At 38.1% G+C, this 22,379-nt stretch overlaps 1 protein-coding gene across 1 annotated transcript; it reads left to right on the top strand.

The window, feature by feature from the left end:
- LOC140940310 (tetratricopeptide repeat protein 17-like) lies at positions 1-22,158 on the top strand. The gene is made up of 15 exons (XM_073389240.1): positions 1-142; positions 4,313-4,575; positions 6,095-6,320; positions 6,630-6,739; positions 7,069-7,216; positions 7,713-7,852; positions 10,853-11,051; positions 11,525-13,341; positions 15,029-15,134; positions 15,362-15,415; positions 16,892-16,969; positions 18,485-18,604; positions 19,186-19,272; positions 19,411-19,467; positions 20,411-22,158. The coding sequence occupies exons 1-15, from the start codon at positions 26-28 to the stop codon at positions 20,576-20,578; spliced, it is 3,690 nt and encodes a 1,229-aa protein (XP_073245341.1). The 5' UTR covers positions 1-25; the 3' UTR covers positions 20,579-22,158.
- The last annotated feature ends 221 nt before the right edge of the window (positions 22,159-22,379 follow it).

Raw genomic sequence — 22,379 nt, 5'->3', positions numbered from 1 at the left:
GTGGAAGGAAAGAATCCCCTCAAATATGTATGATTTTAATTTAGTAATTTATTTGATTTTCTTTGCTACTTTATGGTCACTTCCATTCTGCGAAGGAGCAACACACTGGGTCGTTACGGAAGATGGGAGAATACAACAGCAGGTAGAGCAAATTTAACTTTTAAATTATTCACGCTAAACCCGTTTGTTTATAGTTCATGAAAATTTGGGCAATATTAAATTTATCCAGTCTACAAGAAAACTAAATGTGGAAAGTTTTACAACAAGGACTTACAATTACCTGTGTTTTTTGAAGCCCTTTTAATAGGTGGCTCTTTATCGGTTCGCCAACACAATTCATTGATCGTTTGCGATAGTTTGATTTTATCCTTGATTGCGAAAAGTCAGTTATTCTAGAATTTATAATTAGCACTGGCGGAAGTTTACAAACAATACATTAAGTGAAGTAGACCCTACGATTGAATTTCTACCAAACAAGAAACGTTTACACAATTACGAGTCTAAAGTAAGAATTTGGCTTTGTTCCATGTTGTCAGAGAAATCTCAGACCATCAGAAATATCGCTGTTTCCTGTACATTCCTGTCATTCCCAATGTTAGTCAGAACTGAGCACGAGTAAAATCTGAGATGCCATGGTACACAAAGATGTGACAATACTCTGTTGTTGTTATAAAGAAAATTAGCTTTTGATGCTGAGTTTGTACAGGACTCAATTTGAGGACTAATATAGCTGTTGTGGGCAAAATCCGTTCTCAGGTTTCTCGTATTTAGCCTATTAGGGTTAGCTTTTAGCCTGCTAACCTACATTTAATACTGGTTTACCTGAGAACAGATTTTGAAAAATGGAAATTTGTGTCAGTAGCCACGAATTTGTTACAATGTACATGTATAAGTGGTAATTAAGTCCATAAGTAATAAATTATTTAACAATTAATGAATGAGGCTGAGTATCTTATGAAGAATTATGGAGATCAAAGAGGATGTTATCCGTTGAGGCTGTAGGCCGAGGCGGATAACACCCTCCAAGATACGAAAGCTGAATTCAATAATTGTTTTATTATTCATTGAAAATATTTCATAGTGTAAAAACATAGCTAAAACAAGCTTACCTGCATCGATGTTAAGTTTATCTTCGATAGTTTACGTTTAGGTTTGTCCAGCTCCGCAAATATTCTCCAAATAGCAGATGTCGCCCTCAGAGTTGTCTTCTTGCTGTTTTTGCTATGTTTTTAGCCATTATTTCGCCTAGTTCCAGCTGTAGTTCTTACTCTTGAAACGAGTGGAGTGTCCACCAATTTAGTTTTTACAACAAAAATAACTCAATCTCATCCCCAGGTCTTCTCGGTTAATGGTGCATTAACCTGTAGAAGGCTGCATTTTTGACGTCATTTCCTCGTTAAACACGAAATTCTTCCAAATTTGGTCATCAGTAACTGATTGTGGTGAATTATGCGTGTGCTTTAGCCAATCAGAATTGGGGAAATATTTTGAATGAATAAATAGAGAATACTTCATGGAAAGTGCTGGCGTACGGTATTTACGCACGAGTTGTTGACATATCAGAAATCGAACAAGTGAGCGCAGCGTACGAGTAAGATTTCTGATACAAAAACAACGAGTGCGTAAATACCGTACAAAGCACTTTCCATGTGGTATTGTGTTTATTATATACATACTGAGACATTTATCATTTTGGCGGCCTTTTTATTTTAAATCTTTCAAAAATGCTAAAATTTGCCGCTACACACTTACCGCAAAATGACAACGATAACGAAGTATCAGCTTTTAGTAAAAACGTTTGTTAAAAACATAAATGACGGTAAGGATATGAGGTAATCCAAGAACTATAAGTAATCTTAACTGTTTGTTCTCAATGCAGAATTGAAACTGAGTGAATTTAATTAAAATGGCCGGTTTCAATATAAGCTTAAGCTTAAATGAAAGGCAAAGTAGCTCTGACAAAAAACACAACAAAAGCTTACGTCTCGTTCTGTTTTTCCCTTTCCGCTGTTGTTTCGCCGGCTCTCTACCGTTTTCTTTATCGACAGTGAAACAAACGAAACTATTCCATTCCATTTCCGAAATGTTTTTCATTTTTTTAGCGAGAAAAACTCTTTGAGTAAAACTTTTCTCGTTGAATGTGTGCGAAGCAGCGCTGCAAGCTGCAATAAAAGGCGGGAATTTTGGCGTGAAACTCACACACCTCTGTGGCTTCTGTTTGGACGTATCATTTTTCTCACACGTGAAAAAACATCGTTCGCCATTCTGATTGGACGTATCATTTTTTTCACATGTGAAAACCATCGTTCGCTCCTCTGAGTGGTTAGAACTAATTTGCGTACGAAAATTTACGACATAGCTTTTTGGTGAGTATTTCTTAGTATGTATATAATAATAAAGTGTATTAGCTAATGTATCAACTATCAATATCAGTCCCTTTGAAACTTGAATTGCAGACAATGAAATACATGTTATATTGTAGTAAACACTTTTTCTGTGAAATTGACAGGTAAAATATTCTCTGGTGTTCCAAACATAAATTTTCACGCCATGATGGCACTATCTTTAAATTTAATATACAAATTTAATTCACCATCTTCTCAGGTACAGTTCAATCAGTGGCTGGCAGAGGTCTCATGTTTAAATCTCAAAGAGTTTTCTAATTTTTTTTTCTTTAAGTCATGATAAAGCTGGGCATTAACAGCTTAAGGTATCTGCACCGGCAAATTTTCAACATTTTGTTGTGCCCTTAAAATCTTTCTTCAGTAAGTTCAGGTGATGTAGTATGCATATTTTGTTTTCTTTTTCGAATATACCTTGGAATTTAAGTGAATATCTACTCAAACGTTGACCAATGTACCAGAAGTTAAAGAAGAAAAGAAGAATTTTCATTTCCGTCACTAAGAAAAAAGACTGCGGGAGATGGCAGAAATGCAATTTGACTCCTCTTTTCAGCATCAAGTTCTACTGATGTGCGCAACAAAATTTATTCACTGCCTTGATTCATTTGCAAACCACAGTCGCTGTATGTCCAACTTGATTTTTCTTGATTCTGTTCAAGCTGTGATGACTAATACTACTTGCTTCTTGTCAAAATTCGTTATGTTCTTGAAATATACTCCATTTTCCAGGACTTATTGTATAAAATTGATATTACATCAGCGTTTCTTCTCACCTGATATAATAAATTATTATTTTGACAATTTTGCCGGGAGAGTAAAATGGTTTCTTGGCCTTAATCCTCTGGTTTGCTTTTCTGCTGATTTCTTTCTCTTTACAGAAGCAATTCATTTTCAATTTTGAATAACACTCTTCTTCAATCTTCATACTTCAGCATGCCTCACTGAATTAAAGCCGACACTGCGTAACGCATCTTCTGGAAGTGCGTCACACCTAGAAACCAGTCACGTATCAAAATTAAAGGGGTCCATAGACAGGTTATTAGACATTTTTTAGGCTTCCACGAGCATTTTACACATTGGTGATTCAAAATGGCGGGCAATAAATTCTGTAATTATCGAGGAAAAACAGCTGATTTTGAGAAGAAAATAACCTTTTTTACACTGGAAAAGCGTTAATTACCATGTGACCGATTTACCTTGACTAACGGCAACCAGTTTTTGGAGGAACAGAATGGATTATAAGTGTAGCAAATACACAAAGAGCATGTTACTGAAGAGATCTGTGTTTGGTCAAAGATTAATTGCTGCACAGCTGTGTTATTGAAGTCAACATGTGGATCAAACTACAAAATAGCACACTGTGCCATAGAAGGTGGATTAATTCAAGCTGTGTCATGGTCAAACACAGGATTATTCTATTAAAATGTCCTTATCTGTGTTACATTTGTTTTTTGACGATAACTTTAAGGATTCTTTTGAAATTTTGATTTTTCTCTTTCCGTACCACCCTAAGGGGTAGTGAAATTAACACCTTTTGGGTGACATAGCATAGTTTATTTTGATATCTTTTAGTTCCTCAAGAACTGAGAAATACTGTCCATGTAGTGATATATAAAAATGTAGATATTATCTATAAAATAACTATTAAAATTGATGCAAAGATGTGCAAAATTTACTGGTGCAGATACCTTAAGAGCCTCAGTTTCTGTTTAGTTTCAGGCCTTAACAATGGATAACGATTTTTTGTATGTTTGCCCTTTTTGCTCAGCTATGATCAGGCGCTCTCCTCCAGCACCTATTCATTTTATAACTAAACAAGGTACCATAATTCCCAGGCAATTGCAGAGATCTGGGATTTGTTAGAAAATAAAACTGCTGACTATATTATTCTGATGTCTCTTTGTTTTTAGGCTGACTCCATCTTTAATCTCAAAAGTCCATATGACTTGGTCACCTTCATTCATCAGCAGAGTGCATATGACAGACTTAAAATTTTACGAGAAGAATATCTCGAAGAAAAAAGGAAGGTTATAGAAGCAAGGGAGAGGGAACGAGCTGAAATCCAACTAACTTTCTACAAAGAAGATCCAGATTGTGTTGATGCCGGGAAACACATCACAGAGTTTAAGTTGTATTTGGACATGACAAATCCTTTTACCACGAATGACATCAAGTAATAATAATTAATTTGTGATTGTTTGTTTTCCCATCTCTGACATGCAACCCCTGGGAGAAGTCCAACACTTTACTAATAGTCATGGGACCTGGCAGCACTCCTAGTGATCTGGGTTTTTTTGGTCTAGTATAAACAGTTGATACATGACAGACCCATTTATTGAATTTTTTGTTTACTTTTCCTTTGGCCAATTTTTATTGAGAGTCATTGACTATACAGTCAACTCTTGATAACTCGAACCTTCAAGGGAAATCGAAAAAGGTTCGAGTTATTGGGAGCTCGAAGAAAATAGCCGGGAGTAAGGATAAAAAACAGTTTTTACTGCACAGTGAGCATTTTAATCACATTTAATTGTAGAAATGTTGAGTGAAAATTGAAAGATACTTTTAGATTATAAATAAGAACATAAAGAAACAAAACATTGCCTAAACAGAGCATGCATTTTACTTTTTGAGAGGTAAAGCTATTTCATGTTAGATTTGTGACAAACAACATTAGCCTCCACTATCGATCCACTAGTAAACTATCTGCCTACAAAACGTCAATGGGAAATTCAAAATTCAATGTTTCAGAGGCCAGTACTCTGTTTTGTCCCCAACTTTTTAAGGGCTCAAAACATGGTTCAAGTTATCAAGGGTAAAATTATATAGAAATGATCTGAGGGGGAACAAAAATTACTTCGAGTTAGCGGAGTTTCGAGTTATCGAGGGTGCGAGTTACCGAGGGTAAAATCACAGCAAATGTATGACGGAAATCCAGGGGAAATCGATTTTTGTTCGACTTATCGCGAGGTTTGAGTTAGCGAGGGTTCAAGTTATTGGGAGTCAACTGTATTCATGTATCTGATTATAATAAGTCAACTAAGCCTTTGGTGTTTAGAATCACCAGCAGAGATTGAACTGAACCAAAACTTACTAATTTTCTCAACTGTTTAATGTATAGTACCATCCAACCTTCCTTAGTTAATAGAATGTTCCCTTATTCCTCTGAACAAAATCTCTAACTCGTGGACTGGGTTGACAAAATGCCAATCAATAAATGACAAATTATCAAATTTTCCACATACAAGAAGAGTTTGTTTGATACAAGTTTCTAGAATAAGAGGTTTTAATTGACTGTAGTTCGGTGTAAAAATACACACTGGTGTTAAAGTGAGCATTACAATGAGCAAAGGGGGAGGTGCCCAAAATGCTAGTATAGCTGGACTAATGCATACAGCTGTAACCAACCTGTGGGTGACATCCACCCAGGCATTATTACGGCACAGTTAACCAGTCGAAGGTTAGGGAACAAAACACACTTACAGGTACAAACACGGGCAATAAGAGGCCAAAATGCCAAAAGCTGTAAAAACCCAAATTGAATTGCCCCTAGGTGTGCCCCTGTAAATCACTTTTACTTGTCTGGAGTTGAAATTAGCCTAAATTTGATTCAGCCACATTATGCATCTGCAAGGTGACAGTATTTTAAAATATTATTAATACGATTTTTTTTCATTATTTGTTTTTATTTCCAGCATTCCAGACCATGTCAGCTTGTGTCAGCCATTGCCTTCCCACTTTGAACCTCCCTATTGCAGAAATGAACTGCCAACTGTCATATACAGTTATGACCATCTTGAGGGTGTTAATGGTAAACACCAGTTAAATGCCAGTGTTGAGCCAACACTGTTGGCATCATTGTCCTCATACTTTAAGACTGCAGAAGATCTAGGTGGTCATGTCAGTGTGGCAATGGAGCAGGTCTGTTAAAATATTAAAATGTTAAATATTTAAATATATAAAATATTATTGTTTCAAGCTCTCTAAAATGACCAACTCTTTAAGCTGGGCAGATTTCCACTGTTGCATAATTTTCTACGTGTAAAGATGCAAAAAATTTATGAGCATAAATGAAATAGAGGCAGTGCACCCTCTGAGTCCTTCTGCTGAAGATTCAGTTTTTCAACTGTACTTTAGTGTAAACAGTGTACAACAATATTGATTATTTTTATTGTCTAATGGTTTGATTTGACCACAAAATTTACTTTTTATGGTTTGTTTTCCATGCAGAATTCCAGTTCCTGGGTTTTACTTAATCTTGCAGCTTATTATTGGAGAATCAAAGGCAATGGTTTAGAGGCTATAGAATGCCTTCGTCAAGCTTTGTATTTTTCCCCTAGGTAATAAACTCCTGGTAGCAGTAGAGTATATAGAGGATATTGCATGGTCGTTTGGAGATACAAAATTTCTCTTTGGAGTGTAGAAAAATATTTCACAAGTGAGCGTGGCAAACAAGTGATATATTTTTGAACACTCAAAGAGAAATTCTGTGTTCTCCAGGTGCCCATATAATTTAACATTATTTTGATTATATATAGACCTATGAAAGACCAAGCCATTATATTTTCACTTAATTTATGGTTTCCATAAAGTTTTTAAACCTTATAAAACACTTTTACTCTTTACAGCTATATGATTCAAATCTAAACTCAATTTCACTTATTTTTAGGGAGCATAAAGACCAGGCATTAGTGAGCCTTGCAGCAGTGCTGTACCATGCAAATTACAGCCATGAATCACTGGTTTTGCTTCATGCAGCCATGGACACTGGCAATGAGCTTTCATTGTATCATTTTCTCCTTGGAAATATCTATGCTGTGAGTTACGTGACTGTAAATAGTACTTGTCAGCCGCATACAGAATAAGTACTGATAACCCAGATGGATTAGTTTTCAACACCAAACAAATTCCATGGCTTTGAAATACAAAGAATGATATTATTTCTGTTACAGTGTTTTATAGACACCAAGTCCTTGATTACCCATGTTAGAAAATGCAGAGTGCATACATTTTGCTTTAAGGTTTTGCTGAGCCAGTCATGATGCTCACTGCTGCCGCTATAAGCCCCACCCTGGTTATAAGCCCCCTAGTTATAGGCTCATGTACAAATGTACCTGCAAACAAAAAACAGTGGCAGTTTACAGTAATCAATTTTGAATGTCAAACGCCAGAAATTGAAAATTCCATTTATGGGGTTCAGTAACCAACCTTAAGAAGCTAATACTGTAATATTGGAACATGTAACTTTTTAATTCTTGCAAGTATCATTTTGTTCTTTTTGCCACTTAAGTTCATAATTTTCTCTCTCAACAGTCACTAAAGATGTATGAAATGGCAGATCTGAGCTACAGATTCATGTTAGTGATGTCACCAGACACAGAATCTTTGTGCGAACGGGTGAAAGCAGTGAGGTGTGAGCTGAAGCTAACGGATCTTTTACAGCAGCAGCATTTGTAAGTGTTTTCTTCACATTCTTTTAATGAATATGTGTCTACCATGTACCATGTTACATATATGTACAATAAAATAATGTCTCACAGGTTATGTTACGGTTGTCCCTCCTGTTAGCAACCACCCAGAATGCAAAGATTAAGTGTTAACGTGCTTACAGGGGAGGTGGTCGTTTCGACAGTCAATCTTCATTCCAATTTACAGTTGTCTGTTGAGCAAGAATGGCGGTCACTTTAAATGATTTAAAGCGGCTATGTTTCAAAGATATTGCTGTCTTTAGTCTATTCTGTGCAAGCTTAAGTCATAATTTAGTGTATTTACCCATACACACACACCAAAAAAATGCTCATGTAGAGTTTTGAAGAAGATGCAAAATAAATTGCTTTAGCAAGCACTTAACATAATATTTTTGTAATTTGTTTATTATTTTTTCAGGCACACCATTAAAACTTGAAAAAATTTGCCAAGTTTAAATCCATATCCATCCTCACCTTTTATTTTAAGTTTAAGTCTAGTAATACATAGTCATGCTAATACAAGTAAATAAATTACAGAAAGTACAAAAAGTGCATGAGTGGATAATAATTGGGGGAAACTAAATTCCCATACAAAGAATATTCTCCAATATGAAACTTACTAAAAATTAAGAAGTAAAATTTAAATGCGGCCCAAAACTAACCTAACTGAATTGCATGTAGTTGTCTCTCACGAGTTACACCTGATTTAAAATTGACACAAATGATCTAATAGATAGGACTTAAAACTGCGTAATGAATGGTGCATGCATAATGTTCGATGGAATACTATTCCAGTCTGTTATGTAGCTATTGAAAAATAAAAATTTAAAGTAATTTTTTCGTGTCGTCTAAAAATTATGGTTCCTACGCGTTTTCGCTAATACATTAAAATCAAAAAACACATAAGGATCTATGTCAGTGTCCGAAAATAATCTTGTACATCTTCGCTAAGCAGATAAACTTCAAAAAGATAAACTTTTGTAGCAACACACAACATGACACAGTTTCAATGCCTAAATAATATAATATTATAGCAGGGTTTGCAAATCTCATTGATGAGTGGAGTTAGTTTGACTTCTGCTTCACAAATTTTGGAGTCATTTTGGAATATTTGGAGTCAAGTATCAGACTTTCCAGCACGTGGTCCTGGCATGTATACACTATCGTAAGGGATACACGAAGTAGCTGTGCGGTCCGCTGACCTGGAAAACTCAAATCCATGATGGCGGTCATCGAGTAAACTTCGATCGTAATTTACCCTCTTCCTGTTTTGTCGTGCAGTATAATTCTTTAATTTCGATGACTTAATTAAGGTTTACAACGTTTACAATTAACTTAAATTGTATTTGTTGCGAAAAAGGTAAGGACAAAACTGTGTTACCGAAAATTTCTGGAGTCGAAGTGGCTCCCTGTTTGTTATCGAAAATTTTTGGAGTCGAAGTGACTCCCTCCGTAACTTCAGTGGAGTCATCTGAACAATTTTGGCGTAAAATACGCCAAATTTGGCGTATTTGCGAACCCTGTTATAGTCTTAGTAAATAACAAAACTGCACCATTTTCTATGGAATTCAATTGATGCAAAGACTTGTTTTACTACAGCTTTTTAAAACAATAGCAAATAGTATACAACTATTCCCCGAAGGGAAGGTGAATAGTGATGGATATATAGCTATTTCGAGAAAGGTTGTCCGAAAAAAAGTGCACGCGACAATCCCGAAAGGTAATATGGGATATGGGCACTTTCCATTTGTCAGAACTGACTGACCAGCTTATTTCCATCGTAATGGGAATTTCACTTTTAATCAACAATAAACCATCCAGATCAGTCAAATCCTACACATTATGCTCAAAAGAGATGGTTTTTCAGCAAATCCTCTTGGAAAAGGCTGTTTCATTTCCAAAATGCCTGGTCTGGCCATGGTCCGGCCGGCCAGTTCTGACTTATGAAAAGCGCCGTATGATCAATACACTGTTCCTGACACTGTCGCTGTTGAACCTACTTTTGTTGCTTTCCTTTAGCTCTCGCAAACATACATCCATGGCCTCTCGTGCCATTCTTTCAAATTTCTTTGAAGAAAAGTGAACTCAAAACTACCCACAATACCTTTCGGGATTGTCGCGTGCACTTTTCCCCACAACCTTTCTCGAAATAGCTGTATACCGAGACACGAAGTGTCGATGTATACTGTTCACCAACCATAGGGGGATAGTTGTTTTGGTATTTACCAAGTCAGTTCGATAAAAGTGAAAAAAAGTACCTTTTCGTAAATTAAAAACGTCAGTTGGTAGGAACTTTGTTTCCAGTTTGCAAACATTTAGGGGATATTCTTAACATTTTTATGATTTTGTTGCAAACTCAGCATGAAAATAATTTTCTACGTACCAGTAAACACCGACAAGCCAAAGGCTGTCGCTTTCGTGGTATTTGTTCGTACGACTGCTTCATTTATCGCTCAAATTTCGTCTTCCGAAAATGTCTCGGCACGCGCGAGACGCCATCTTGGCTCCGGTCGCAAAACAGTGAATAGCAAAGGATATCCCGAGTTATGGGAGCCAATCAAAATGCGCGAAAATTACTACTCACTGATTTGGTAAAATTATACTAGTTATGTGACATAGCCCCTTTAGTAGACACCTTGGGTCCCTTCATATATACAGAAGACTAGACTACGAGCAGTCTCTCTTTTTTCTTGATCCGCAGAGCAAATCGCCCGAGACACTCCCCTTACTAAATCTGAAGGAAAAGAGAGACTGCTCGCAGTCTAACATAAGACAAAAGACCATGATAACCTCCAGCCTTGCTTCCAGTCAAGGCTAGGATACTCACCAAGGGGGCACCCCCATCCTTTTAAGGTGGGAACTCCACTAGGTGCGCAAAAGTGGGGATGCCCCCTTGTATTTTCCTCCCAGTGCATAATAGTATAAGTTCTCATGGGGTTTGTCTTGACAGGAGTTATCCTAAACAATTGTCTATCTCTGTTGCAGAAATTTTAATGAGTCAATGGATAGTCTTAAAACTCCTGAACTAGATTTAACTACAAAACTTAGCAGTGAGGAAGTGGAAAAGAAGCAATTACTTCCTCTGGAGGTATTCAAGATGCAGCTTAAGCAAATGTTTGCACTTATACAGGACAGCAGTAGATACCAAGATACGTGCAAGAGCAGAGCTTCTCCTCTGGAAAAGGTAACGAGGTTGAATGAGTGTTCACACTAAACACGAAGGTGTACGATGAACATACCAACAGCGTGCGCTAGTTCCTTTAGCTGCTTTGTGTTGTAGGCTTAATGTGTATTGCTAACCTGAAAAGTTGTTTTTCTCACTAACCCTCCCCCCGCTGTACACACCATATTTTTCGTCTTGACTGTCCTCCTCCCCTTTGACGCCATATTATTTGGCATTGCACCCCTCCCCCCCCCCCCCCCCCACACTGACATCCTACCCGCCCCCAATACCTGATAAAAAATGAACGGCCCCTAAAAAAGCAGTTCTACTATAGACACTGTGATCATAAATCTTTAGTAGTACTTTCACTTAATCTGACTCTGCGGAACTTAAACGTACCTTAAGGGACGTAACAGTCTAAAGGCAGTGCCGACCCCGATCCCGTTTGTATTTATGACAAGTTCTATTGTAACATCAGTTTCCTTCTCTCTTAGAATTTACCCACGCAATCTGATCCCGGTGGCCCAAAGGATAAACAAACAAATGAAGCCCTGAGCGGAGAAACTGTGACATCTGCCAGCAGTCGGGAAGACTCTAAATATCAAGCGGCGGAAAACAAAAGTGCTACAATTCAGATTAAAACCCTGGAAAAATCCACGCCTATGACCCAATCTATCGAGCCCACTCCTTACCTGAAAGTGGACTACCAACAGACATCTGGTGATTCAAAGGACCAAGAAAACGGCAAGTCTGGTATTGAGAGGCTCGATAAAACAAGTGAAACGCTCAGTGAAGCGGCAAATGCTCCGTCTGATAATTCTAACATATCGTCAGAAGAAGAAACGATGCGTAACCTCCAAGAGGCTCGATTGGCGCTTAATCGATTAAATAGTATCATAAAAACTGTAAGCTGTTCTCGTCAATCCGCATCAAGCACAATGGATGTTGCCGACGAAATGTCGTCACAATCGGGTTCCAGCGTCGATAGCGGAGATGCCTCGAAAACGACCTCTACGCCTATTAAAGCGACTTCTACTAAAAGCGCGCAAATGAAAGCTGGAGACTCTCAGCGTGTTGGAAGAAGGGGAGAAATCGGCGTTATGATGCCCAGCCGTGATTCCGATCGCAGAAAAGATAATGCTGAAATAATTTTCTTAGAGGAAACTAAGTTTTCCAAGCAAAAAGGAGAATCTTTATTGATAAGCAAAAACGGCCCGGGTTTGAAATGGAATGAGATGGCGTCCAAGAACACGCGGGAAGATTCGAACGTTGAGTTACTGTTTGAAAAAGCTAAAGGGAGCCGTCACATTGGACCTAAACACACCCCTCCCCTCCAGAGTCAAGACATGTTGGTTTTGGCTCAGAATTGTCATAGTGTGGGGGCGAAAAGGCGGAAAGGAGAAGCCTCGGCAATGGAGTGTTTGACTCAAGACACAGACTTGCAAACACAGAGCTCGACTACTCCGTTTACTATTCCGCAAACTAATGCTGAAACGGATTTTTCAAAGTCCACAACAAACTCGGAGCAAACAGGAAGCGATGATTCCGCTAAAGTTTCGTCAAACGATATGGCAAGCGATCAGTCTTCTCTTAAAGAGAAAGTGCGAGAGAATGGTGAAGAGAATAAGGTTGACAGAAACGAAACCATCGATGGAAAAAGCGAGAAGGATTCTGATTTAAATGTTGTTGGAAACAGCGAAATGAAAGGTTCCAAGCAAAGCGAAATAGCGGCCCCGGTCGGAGAGAGCGAGGGGGCTGAAAACTCTGATTCAACGGTGGTCGATAGGAGCGAGTTAAAGATTTCTTCTGACCAGGATTCAGGCGTGGAAAAAACCTCGGAAGAAGAGGACCAAAATTTAGAAGAATCTGGTAAAGATAATGGAGAAGGCGAAGGAAAAATTTCCTCTCCTGATCGAAATGCGAATGAAAAATTTAATGTTAATGGTGACAAGGATTCAAAACAGAATAAACATGCAACTGTTGAAGCCGACGAAAGTCTTGAGAAAGGAGAAAAATCAACGTCTTCTAAATCACAGATGGAGGAGGAAAGGATAGATTATAAATCAAGAAAGACGGTTCATAACGATAAAGCGTCACAAACTATCAAAGAGAGAGTCAGAGAAGCTGAATTCCTTCACAAAGTCGGGGCAGGTTCAAATGTGTTTGAAACAAACTTCATGAATGTGCGTACGAGCGGCGCACTGCATGAATTGAGCGATGAGGAATGTAAACACATCGAGGGAGTACATGCACTTATTATGAGGAACAAACACTTCAGTGCGTGGCTGTCATTGGACACAAAGAATATCGAGTAAGTAGACCTACTAAGAAAAGCGCATGCGTAACTCTTTTACTTTGCTATCGATAATTTTTACTCAGCTATCAAGTAAGGGAGACATTGTTTAGAAATGATACCAATCAAACCTTCTTAAAGCTCAGTATGCACTCGTGCTCCAAGCTCAAATTCTTACAAAGTCTCCTTTTGGTGACCTTATAATTAAACTGATTATAGCATGTTCGCCAGAAAAAAAAGAGCACCGGTATTGTGCAATATTACGTGAGGGTTGAAATCTTAAGGGAGCTCAAGCAACGACGATGGCGACGGCAACGAGAACGGCCAAAAAGCAATATGTTTAGATTGGCAAAACAACAACTTTGCAACTTTGTCTGCATTGGCATCACGCTTTTTTGCACATTTAATTTCTCAGCCGTCTTTACACGACTACGAAGTGAAAGTGCCTAATTTCACGTTTTTTCGAGGACGGGCGAACACAAGATAACTTTCTTTTTCTTTTCTTGATTTTGATAAAGTCCTTTAGAATTCAACTCCAAAAAAATTTGCCAACATTTGACGAATTAAACGAGATGGAACAAGCGCAATAATAGAGACCTTTAGATTCTAAGACGAGTACGACTACGAGTGCGAGATTTTCTCAGCACTAAGTAGTGCTCGCGCGTTAACCAGCGTCATTTTGGCGGGAAAACGTGGTAGCCGTCGTCGGCTCTACTACGAATTTTAGCGAGAATGCCGAAGTGGGGAAAACGAGTTATCAAATGTTGGAAGTTTTATCGTTTTGCGACCGGGAGAGCGCGTAATCTCCTTCACTAAAGGTAACAGTGCTAATTTTTCTGGTGAAAAATGGTAAAATGAAGGTTTCCGGGGAGTCTATATTTTGAGAATATGCGAAAAAACTTTAAGTCAAATCTCGTACTCGTAGTCGTTCTCGTCCTTGAATCTTAAGGTCTCTAAAGTTTGAGGCAGCGCGAATTCCCTTTCTTAGTGATGTTTTCTTCGCCGTCGCCGTCGTTGTTGCTTAAGCTCCCTAATAAAATTGCTGAGCGCACCTAGGTGACATCTCAAGGCTTAATACACGGACATGCAAGGAAAAAGTCTCAAACTCTGCTTTTCGCTTGACTCATTTAATTTGAATGTGTTGTAGTTACGATCAGCAAGTGTGGCATAAATAAGAAGGGGAAAGTTCGCTTTAGACAGCAAATTTTTGCAGTGTGTGATATATATCACACGCTGCAAAAATTTGCCGTCTAAAATCAGACATCTTTAACGTGCTGAAGGTAATAATGCGTGGAACACTTGAATTAACGATTTAATTAACTCATTTAATTTGAATGTGTTGTAGTTACGATCAGCAAGTGTGGCATAAATAAGAAGGGGAAAGTTCGCTTTAGACAGCAAATTTTTGCAGTGTGTGATATATATCACACGCTGCAAAAATTTGCCGTCTAAAATCAGACATCTTTAACGTGCTGAAGATAATAATGCGTGGAACACTTGAATTAACGATTTAATAATTTGGTCTGGTTAAACGTTTTTTCCCTGTTGTGGTGCGTTAGTGGGTAAGTAAAACACCAATTTTACCTTAGTTTTAAAGTTTGGCTGGTATTCTGAATTTTCTTTTTTTGCACATCCCTAGTGTGGGGAGATGGTTGGTTTCTGATCAAATTATTCTTTATCGCATTTTTTCCTCTTCTTTTGTTAGTGTTCGGACACATATGGACTTCGTAAGTGACGTACACAACTTTGCCAAGGAGCCCCGCTGTACTGCAAAGATAAGAAACAACTTTCACACTTTCGCTAGCCTTCAGGTATGCAATACTAAATGATTTCCCTCCCCTGCCCTAACCCCTTTTCTCTTTAAGCTATACATACCCCTTCCCCCCCCTTTCTACTTTGGTAAGTTATCAAAGCGCTTTTGGGTAAAATGGCTTTACTTACTAAAGATATATCAGGCAGCTTTCTGTGCAGTTTGTTTTTTCGTTGTTGCTTGGTTAGTGTATTGGGTTCTTAATAAGTGTTCTTCACCTCTTTACAGGGAGTAGCAAATGCCGGTAAACTTGAGCAAGTGGCTGAGGCTGGTCTCACGCAGGTTTAAAGGCTTGTTTCGTCCTTAATTTAAATAAATAGTCCCTTTTGCTTGCTTCTTAGTATTAGTTTAGTAGTACCTGCCTATCTGCCTACCTACCTTCCATGCAAATACCTGTTCCCATAGATTCCCTATTGACCCTTTTCCTTGTTCGCCCCGTCTCCATATTACCTCTCATACATATTTACAGAGTACGCAAAGTCATTAAAATTTGAATTACAGAGGACACCCTTTAAATGATGTCCTCGAGTTCAAAAAAGCCTTATAAAGGTCTTTTAAAGGTCCCTGAATTTCCCCAAACCTTGATACAGCAAATTAAAGCTGAAATGTTACAGTGCGACTTCCATAACCGGGGCCACCAAGAAGAAGTTGACAAATTGGATTACAGGAAAACAACAATACATTCCTAGAAAGTTAGTCTTCAATCGTAATTACTACAAAACGAAATTAGCAACATGGATCGAAATCAACCAATTACAACCTAACAGATGTCACCTTTTGAACTTGCTGAAGAAAGCACGTGTTTCCCGAGAGGTCCGGTAAGGTTGATTTCCACTGACGCGTTTTTTTACGCACGTTAACGCACGTAAATCTTAATCACGTAAATAAAATAGAGGCAAGATAAAAAGTGCTGAGCTTAAACGAGAAGTTGAGCGAGGTTCAACTTTTACGCTCACGAGCTATTTTATTTGCGAACGAAAATTTTACGCACGTACGTACGTAAAAATTACCCGACATTGGAAATCAACCCTTAGAGTGAGTGACGGAGGCGAAAACGTTGACGATAGTTATATTTTTGACTTGCGGTCGCATGTTATTGCAAAGCGTGGCAATAGTAGCGAAGAAATTGCCTGCAGATGACAAAATAGCAGCTTGTGTCAAAGAAATATGTCTCCTTGGTGTTGTATGCAAAGATTTGAATAGAAAAACATGAAACATTTTGCTTTCCTGAAAAACGTTTGCTATTAAATTTTGTGCTTTGAATAACTTATTGTTTTTTTACGAGCTACTGTATGTATTGTTATTTTCCTGCAATCAGATCGGTCAACTTTGTCTAAGTGGCACCGATTACAGTAGTCGCGCTGTAAGTATTGATTATTCTTGTGTTTTTTCCTTGATAAATGTTTGTCGTTTAGCTTTCCGCTAAAGGTAGCACTAAAATGCTTGCGTGCTATTCAGCAAGCAAAGTGACCAGCAGCTGTATGTATCTTAATAGTTTACTTGCCCTCCTGCATGCAGTTGTCATTTTGCAGCTATTCCCTATAGTATCGTTGGCAAGCCCGTTTTGCATAAATTATGCCTGGAATCCGTGCTTTTACTAGTAATGATTTTATAATTGTTTTCCAAGAAACAAACCTGCTCCTTGAAGGAAAAACCTTTTCCACTCAATTTCCGGTGCGGACCCCAAATAAGCCGCAGTCTACTTGTGTGCAAGTGTGTATGAGTAATTTTTTTTGTTTGTTTGTTCGTTTTCTCTAGACTCTACTTACTGTTGGTAGAACATTACAAGATAGTATTGATGAAATGGGAACGAGAATCTTTAACGCTTTGCAAAAGGTACCTTTTTTTGTGTTTCGCCTTTTTTCGTGATCAGCTTTCGGCCTTCTGTAATGCACGCGTCCTCTCATTTTCGTTTTTGGTGTATTGTCTCCCAAGAATGGTAAAATCCTAATAGAAACAGTGAAATGAAGAAGATATGCCTATCACGCATGCGCGTTAGAAAAAATGGCTTGAGTTTGTGAATTGATTTCCAATGTGTTAAATTTTTAAAAAAATTAACCCGGATTTTTTCTTTTTTGTCGCCTTTACGATGGTCTCAATAACCTTAAAGGTAATTTTCAGAAAACTTTATTTTGCTTGAAAAAATTTATCCCACATGTAAGAGACTGAGCGCAAAGATATATTTATGAGAGCGACGCCTGGATTTCGATTTCACTGCTCGTTCCTTGTCTAGGGGTAGGTCGCCCTATGATCGCTTAGTGAGGGGACCGTTTACGCTGGACATGATCGGCACATCCTTAGGATGGATCCTTCCGGACCATGAAGTTAAACTGGTCAGGTGGCCGGTTCTTTAGCAATTTCTGGCCCAATTTTTGGAACCATTTCTGCGCTCTGACGCGAGAGCGCGCCTCCTGTAAACGTTGAATGACATTAAAAACAGCAAATCATTGTTGTCCCTTTGTAAGGCAAAGCTAAAAACTTTGTAAATTACCTAGTTCAATTTTAAAACTATTTTAAAATTAGTTTTATATATAAATATCAATTTTAATCTCTTTTCTTAGTTTTTCATTTGTTTAGGTAGGTTATTAGCCTTTATTTCTTTATTTTGTCATTTTGTCATTTATTATTTGCCAGGGTCCCTCTGAAAACTCCTTAGGCGAGTGGGCTCCCTGGATAAATATTTTTATTATTATTATTATTATTATTATTATTATTATTATTATGAATGAGATAAAATAAGATTGGGATGAGAAAAGAAAGGAAGAAAAATTAGATAAAATCTTCGGGTCATTTATTCAGCTACAAGTTTATAGACTGAATACATAACAAAAGGCGGGAGGAAGCCAAAAATTCTGTAGAATACAGAATAAGTGCTGTGCTGGTTAAAAAAGTTTGCAAGCCTTCAAAATGTCAATCGGCCCATACTCACACATTGACTATCTCTCTCTCCTTTTGTTAATTCATGTTTTGGTATTACAATAATAAGCCCCACCCTCCTCCCCCCCCCCCCCCCCCAAAAAAAGCACACACACATTGACCTTACTAACAAGATTGGAATTGGGTGAGTACTACTAATGACTTGCCCGAAGGCGAAGTTTTCTTAACATTTTAAAGAAACTTCAATAAACAGTTAAAATTCTGCTTTAGTACGTCTTCACGGTTTGTTACTATTTGTTGTTTTGTGGCAAAATAAGCTTATTACTTACTGAAAATGGTGAAAATTTAATAAGCGCCCACTCGCAGGGTCCAAACATTTAGTAAGTAGGGCGCTCAATCGAATAAATTAATACGGTATCTTAAGTGAGGTACTTTTCTCTCTCTACTTTTTTTAATATTTCTTTCTTTGGACAGAATTCAACATCTTGGGTATTATTAAATATCGCTTCATTGTACTGGCGAGTCCAAGGAGATACAGCTGAAGCTATCAAGTGCTTACGGCAGGCGCTGTCCTTCTCTCCGCCCAATGCAAGGGTATGTGTTACATTAAGTAAATTGAAACCCAAACGTGTAGATGAGGATTTTACTGTGGTTCTGTAAAGATCAGTATTATTGGTAACAATATTTCTCGAGAAAACTAATAACCGCAAGTCTGAATATCGCCGGACTAAGGGCTTTATTTTCATTAAAGATGTCTATAATGGCTAGATGTTTCTTCTGTCATATTTTCAGAAATCGAAAGCATTTGGATTTGTTGTCGCTGAAAGGGTTTTTTCCCTATCTTGCAAAGGGCAAGTCGTATAATAAGAATAAAAAATGGTTTCCAAATTATCCAAAATGATTTCGAAATTACTTTGGTCTTAGTACTCGTCAAAAACGGAAAAAAATTCTATCACCACTTTTACGACCGAACATGAGTAAAAGGAAAACCAATCTTGACTTGTTTTTAAGCTTTTGCCGCGTTTTACTCCAGTTGCATGTATTTGCTTTGTTCACTGGATTGCCTGTATATGTTGTAAGTTTATCACAACATACATTTATTTACACACTCATCACGTGAGCACCACGTGTACATCATCCTCACACTGTTTTTTACGTCGTGTAATACTTGCTAGGATGTCGCTCATGTGGGGCTGGCCAGCATACTCCTTCGAGAAGGGCATCTTGATGACACTGTTATTGTAATTAAAAAGGCTTTAGAGGTAAGAGAAGTTTGTTTTGGCCTTTTGTAAAACTATTTTATTTTACACTTAAATAAATATGCAAGTCTAGAACTTGTTTTCCTGTTATATTCTCTCACTTGTATTTTTATGTTGTATTATTTTTTTGTTTTTTGCCAGGTTTCTCCTAGTCTTGCCCTTGGTCACTTCATTCTTGGTAATGTTTTTGGAGCCCAGGTGAGCTAAAAGCAACAGCAATCTTTATTTTTCTGAAATCTGCTTATTTACACAAGTGCACGGACCCGCTAGGAGCCGGTGCTAATCTTGTTCGCCAGTTAGTTAACGTGTAAAGAATATGCATATGTTTAAGTCTTATTTTGAAGTTTTTCCACTATAAAACAGAATTGTCCAAACCGTTTCTTTTCCGTGAAAGCTCTCGAACAAAGCTTGTTTCATTTTAAAGATGATCGGTCCGGCGACCAGTTCTGGCTTTAAAAGACTTTGTCACGAGGATATCGCTGTTTTAGGTCAATTCTGTTTTGAAGTGATGACTTAGTACCTTTACCCAAACACTGAAAGTCATAGTATTAAAACTTGGAAAAATGGGGCCAATTTTGCCTAGTTGAATCCATGTCCATCCTTGCCAACCGTAGGAGTAAACGACATATTTAACATATTTAAAGCCTGAATATAGTCTTCAATAACAAACTGGGCCATTTTTTTGCAATTCAATTGATTCGAAGACAGTTTTACCCTCTTCATAAGATAGCAAGCAAAAGAGTGGTAGAGCGCCTTTAAGTAAGAGCTTACTATTGTGTTTGAAAGAGAGGCTTTATAAAGCAACTTGGAAATGGCCTTTTAATAGAAGTTTTGCGATTTTTCCGGCTTTGTAGATAGGTAATTGTTCCTGGGACTTCCTTGGAAAAATCTTTGTTAATTAATTCTTTGAAAGAGGAAAAATTAATTGCTTCTCGAACTGGTTCAGAAAGATTATGTACCCAGGAGCGATTCAGCTCGGTTGTAAACTTGCCCTACACACGATCCTGCCTGTCAATCTCCTGAAATTCGGATACTCTAACTACTTAGCATACTGCCAGGAAAATGATGCAAAATAAATTAGTGATTAAGGTTATCATGGTAATGACTATAATAACATATTTCTATTTTCTCTTTTTTGCAGAGTAACATTCCAGAGGCAATACAGCATTACTTGCTCGCCCTTCAGCTTGAACCTGGTTTTACCCCTGCCGTAGAACGGCTAAAAATTATTCAGTGTGTTTTGTGGAAGCAACAGAAGGCTTTAGAAAAGGAAGCTAGCGACCTCAGAAAGCTGTTAACACCTAATTAACTAGCTTAGCTACGTAACGGGTCTGTACGAAATGTGGGGCGCGAGGTGAAGAGGCCACGCGCGAGGAGAGAGGGAGATCTCTCTGCCCTCGTGCGCGTCCTCCTTCCACGGGGACACCAGTCTTTTTCTCTTCCCCTTTCCTTATATTTTTCATCCGTCCATTATGCTACCAATCAAACTAAGAGCAGCTGTTACTCTTGTCTGTTGCATTCCTAGAGTCACGCATTACCTCTTGCATGGCTCTTAAACTATGGTATATATCTAGCCGATTTTTTGAAAACGAACCTAGCGAAATTTACGGCCATTTGAGTGAAAAAGGACCAAAAGGCAGGTTTTTGCGCCGGAAAGGCTCGAAAATCACACTAGCAAAGGAAAAGGAAAGGAAAAAAGAAATAGAAGGAGCGAGGACGGAGAAAAAAGGGAAATAGAAAAAAAGCAATGGTTACATTCTCAGTTTTTATATTGGCTTAAAAAAACCGCGTGACGAAAAAAGTCTATTTGGCGGTAACGTTTTCAAAAATTCGATATATATACAGCAGATTAATTCGAGAAAGGTTGTCATTGGAAAGCGTAAAAGCGTACGCGATACTGGTAGAGGCCGGTTTACCGCTGCTTGACGAAAGTTTAATTTCAGCGCAGTGGAATAATGAAACAACAAAGATCCAAGGTCTTTTCTTCCTTCAGAGGTAAAAGCCGTGGGCCGAGTTATTCAAAGGTAGGTTAAGGTAACCCAGGGTCAGTGCGAAATTTGAATTCAGATATGAAAGCTTAAAAAGAAAATTCATTTTAGTTCTTTTTGTCCACGTTTGATAATTGGATGAACGAAAAAAAAAATAGGGAAAAATATCCGAGAAGATGCTTTTGAAAAAAAGATAAAGAAGCGCGGATTAAAATTTAACCCTGGGTTATTGCTAATCATCCTTCGAACAACTGAGTCCTGAGTAGAAAGGGGATAAGATCAGGTCATGTTAAATGAGCAGCCTTCTGGGAGAGACAAGTGTCTGCGGTAATCGGCCATGTCTCTTTACAGCCAGGAACCCAAAAGTGTGACCGCTTTTGGTTTGTACACATTCTTTTGTGCAGATTTAATCCAATCAGAAGCCAGCTGGAACCTTTCCTCAACTTCTGATTGGTTAATGTCTGCATGAAAGAATGTGAATTAATTAAAGGAGGTCACACTTTTGGGCTCCTTGCTGCAACACCTTTCTTTGTTTTAGTTCACTCGGTATGTCTCCCTGCACACGAAACTGTGACTCACGTACTCTCTCTTTCTTTCTCTCTTAACCAGGGTGTATGAATTAGTACATTGTGACTGTTGTTTCCTCTTAAAAGAAACTTTGAAACATTTTCTCTCCCCTCTCACGACCTGCTTTTCGAAGAGATAGATTGATTCATTCAAGGTGAAAAATTTCTAACTTAGCCTGCAAATAGACCTTTCCACGGTTTTAATTTTCTCTTTTTCTCAAGTTTTGATCATAAGACCAGTTCGCTAATATCCATTGACACTGGTGGGAAGAGCGCCTTAAATTAGAAAACCTACCTAGTTAAAAGGTGAACGTTAAAATCAAGCGAAGATATTGCTCGGCAAAGTCGAGGAATTTTACAGACGTTTGTATGGGGGGTGAGGGGGGGGGGGGGGGGGGGGTTGGGGACACTAATTAGCCCCCGCCATGTTAACGTCGGTAAAATTCGGCGACTATGCGGGGCTCCCGTTAGTTATTCACAGTACAAATCACGTTCAAACTTGGCACATTTATCACATTTGAAGGCGCTCTTTTTAGCTGTGTTTACGGATTTTCGC

Source organism: Porites lutea, chromosome 6, assembly GCF_958299795.1.
Source record: "Porites lutea chromosome 6, jaPorLute2.1, whole genome shotgun sequence".
Taxonomy (NCBI): Eukaryota; Metazoa; Cnidaria; class Anthozoa; order Scleractinia; family Poritidae; genus Porites; species Porites lutea.
The sequence above is the reverse complement of the archived record's forward strand: the minus strand, read 5'-3'. Positions and strand labels throughout refer to the sequence as shown.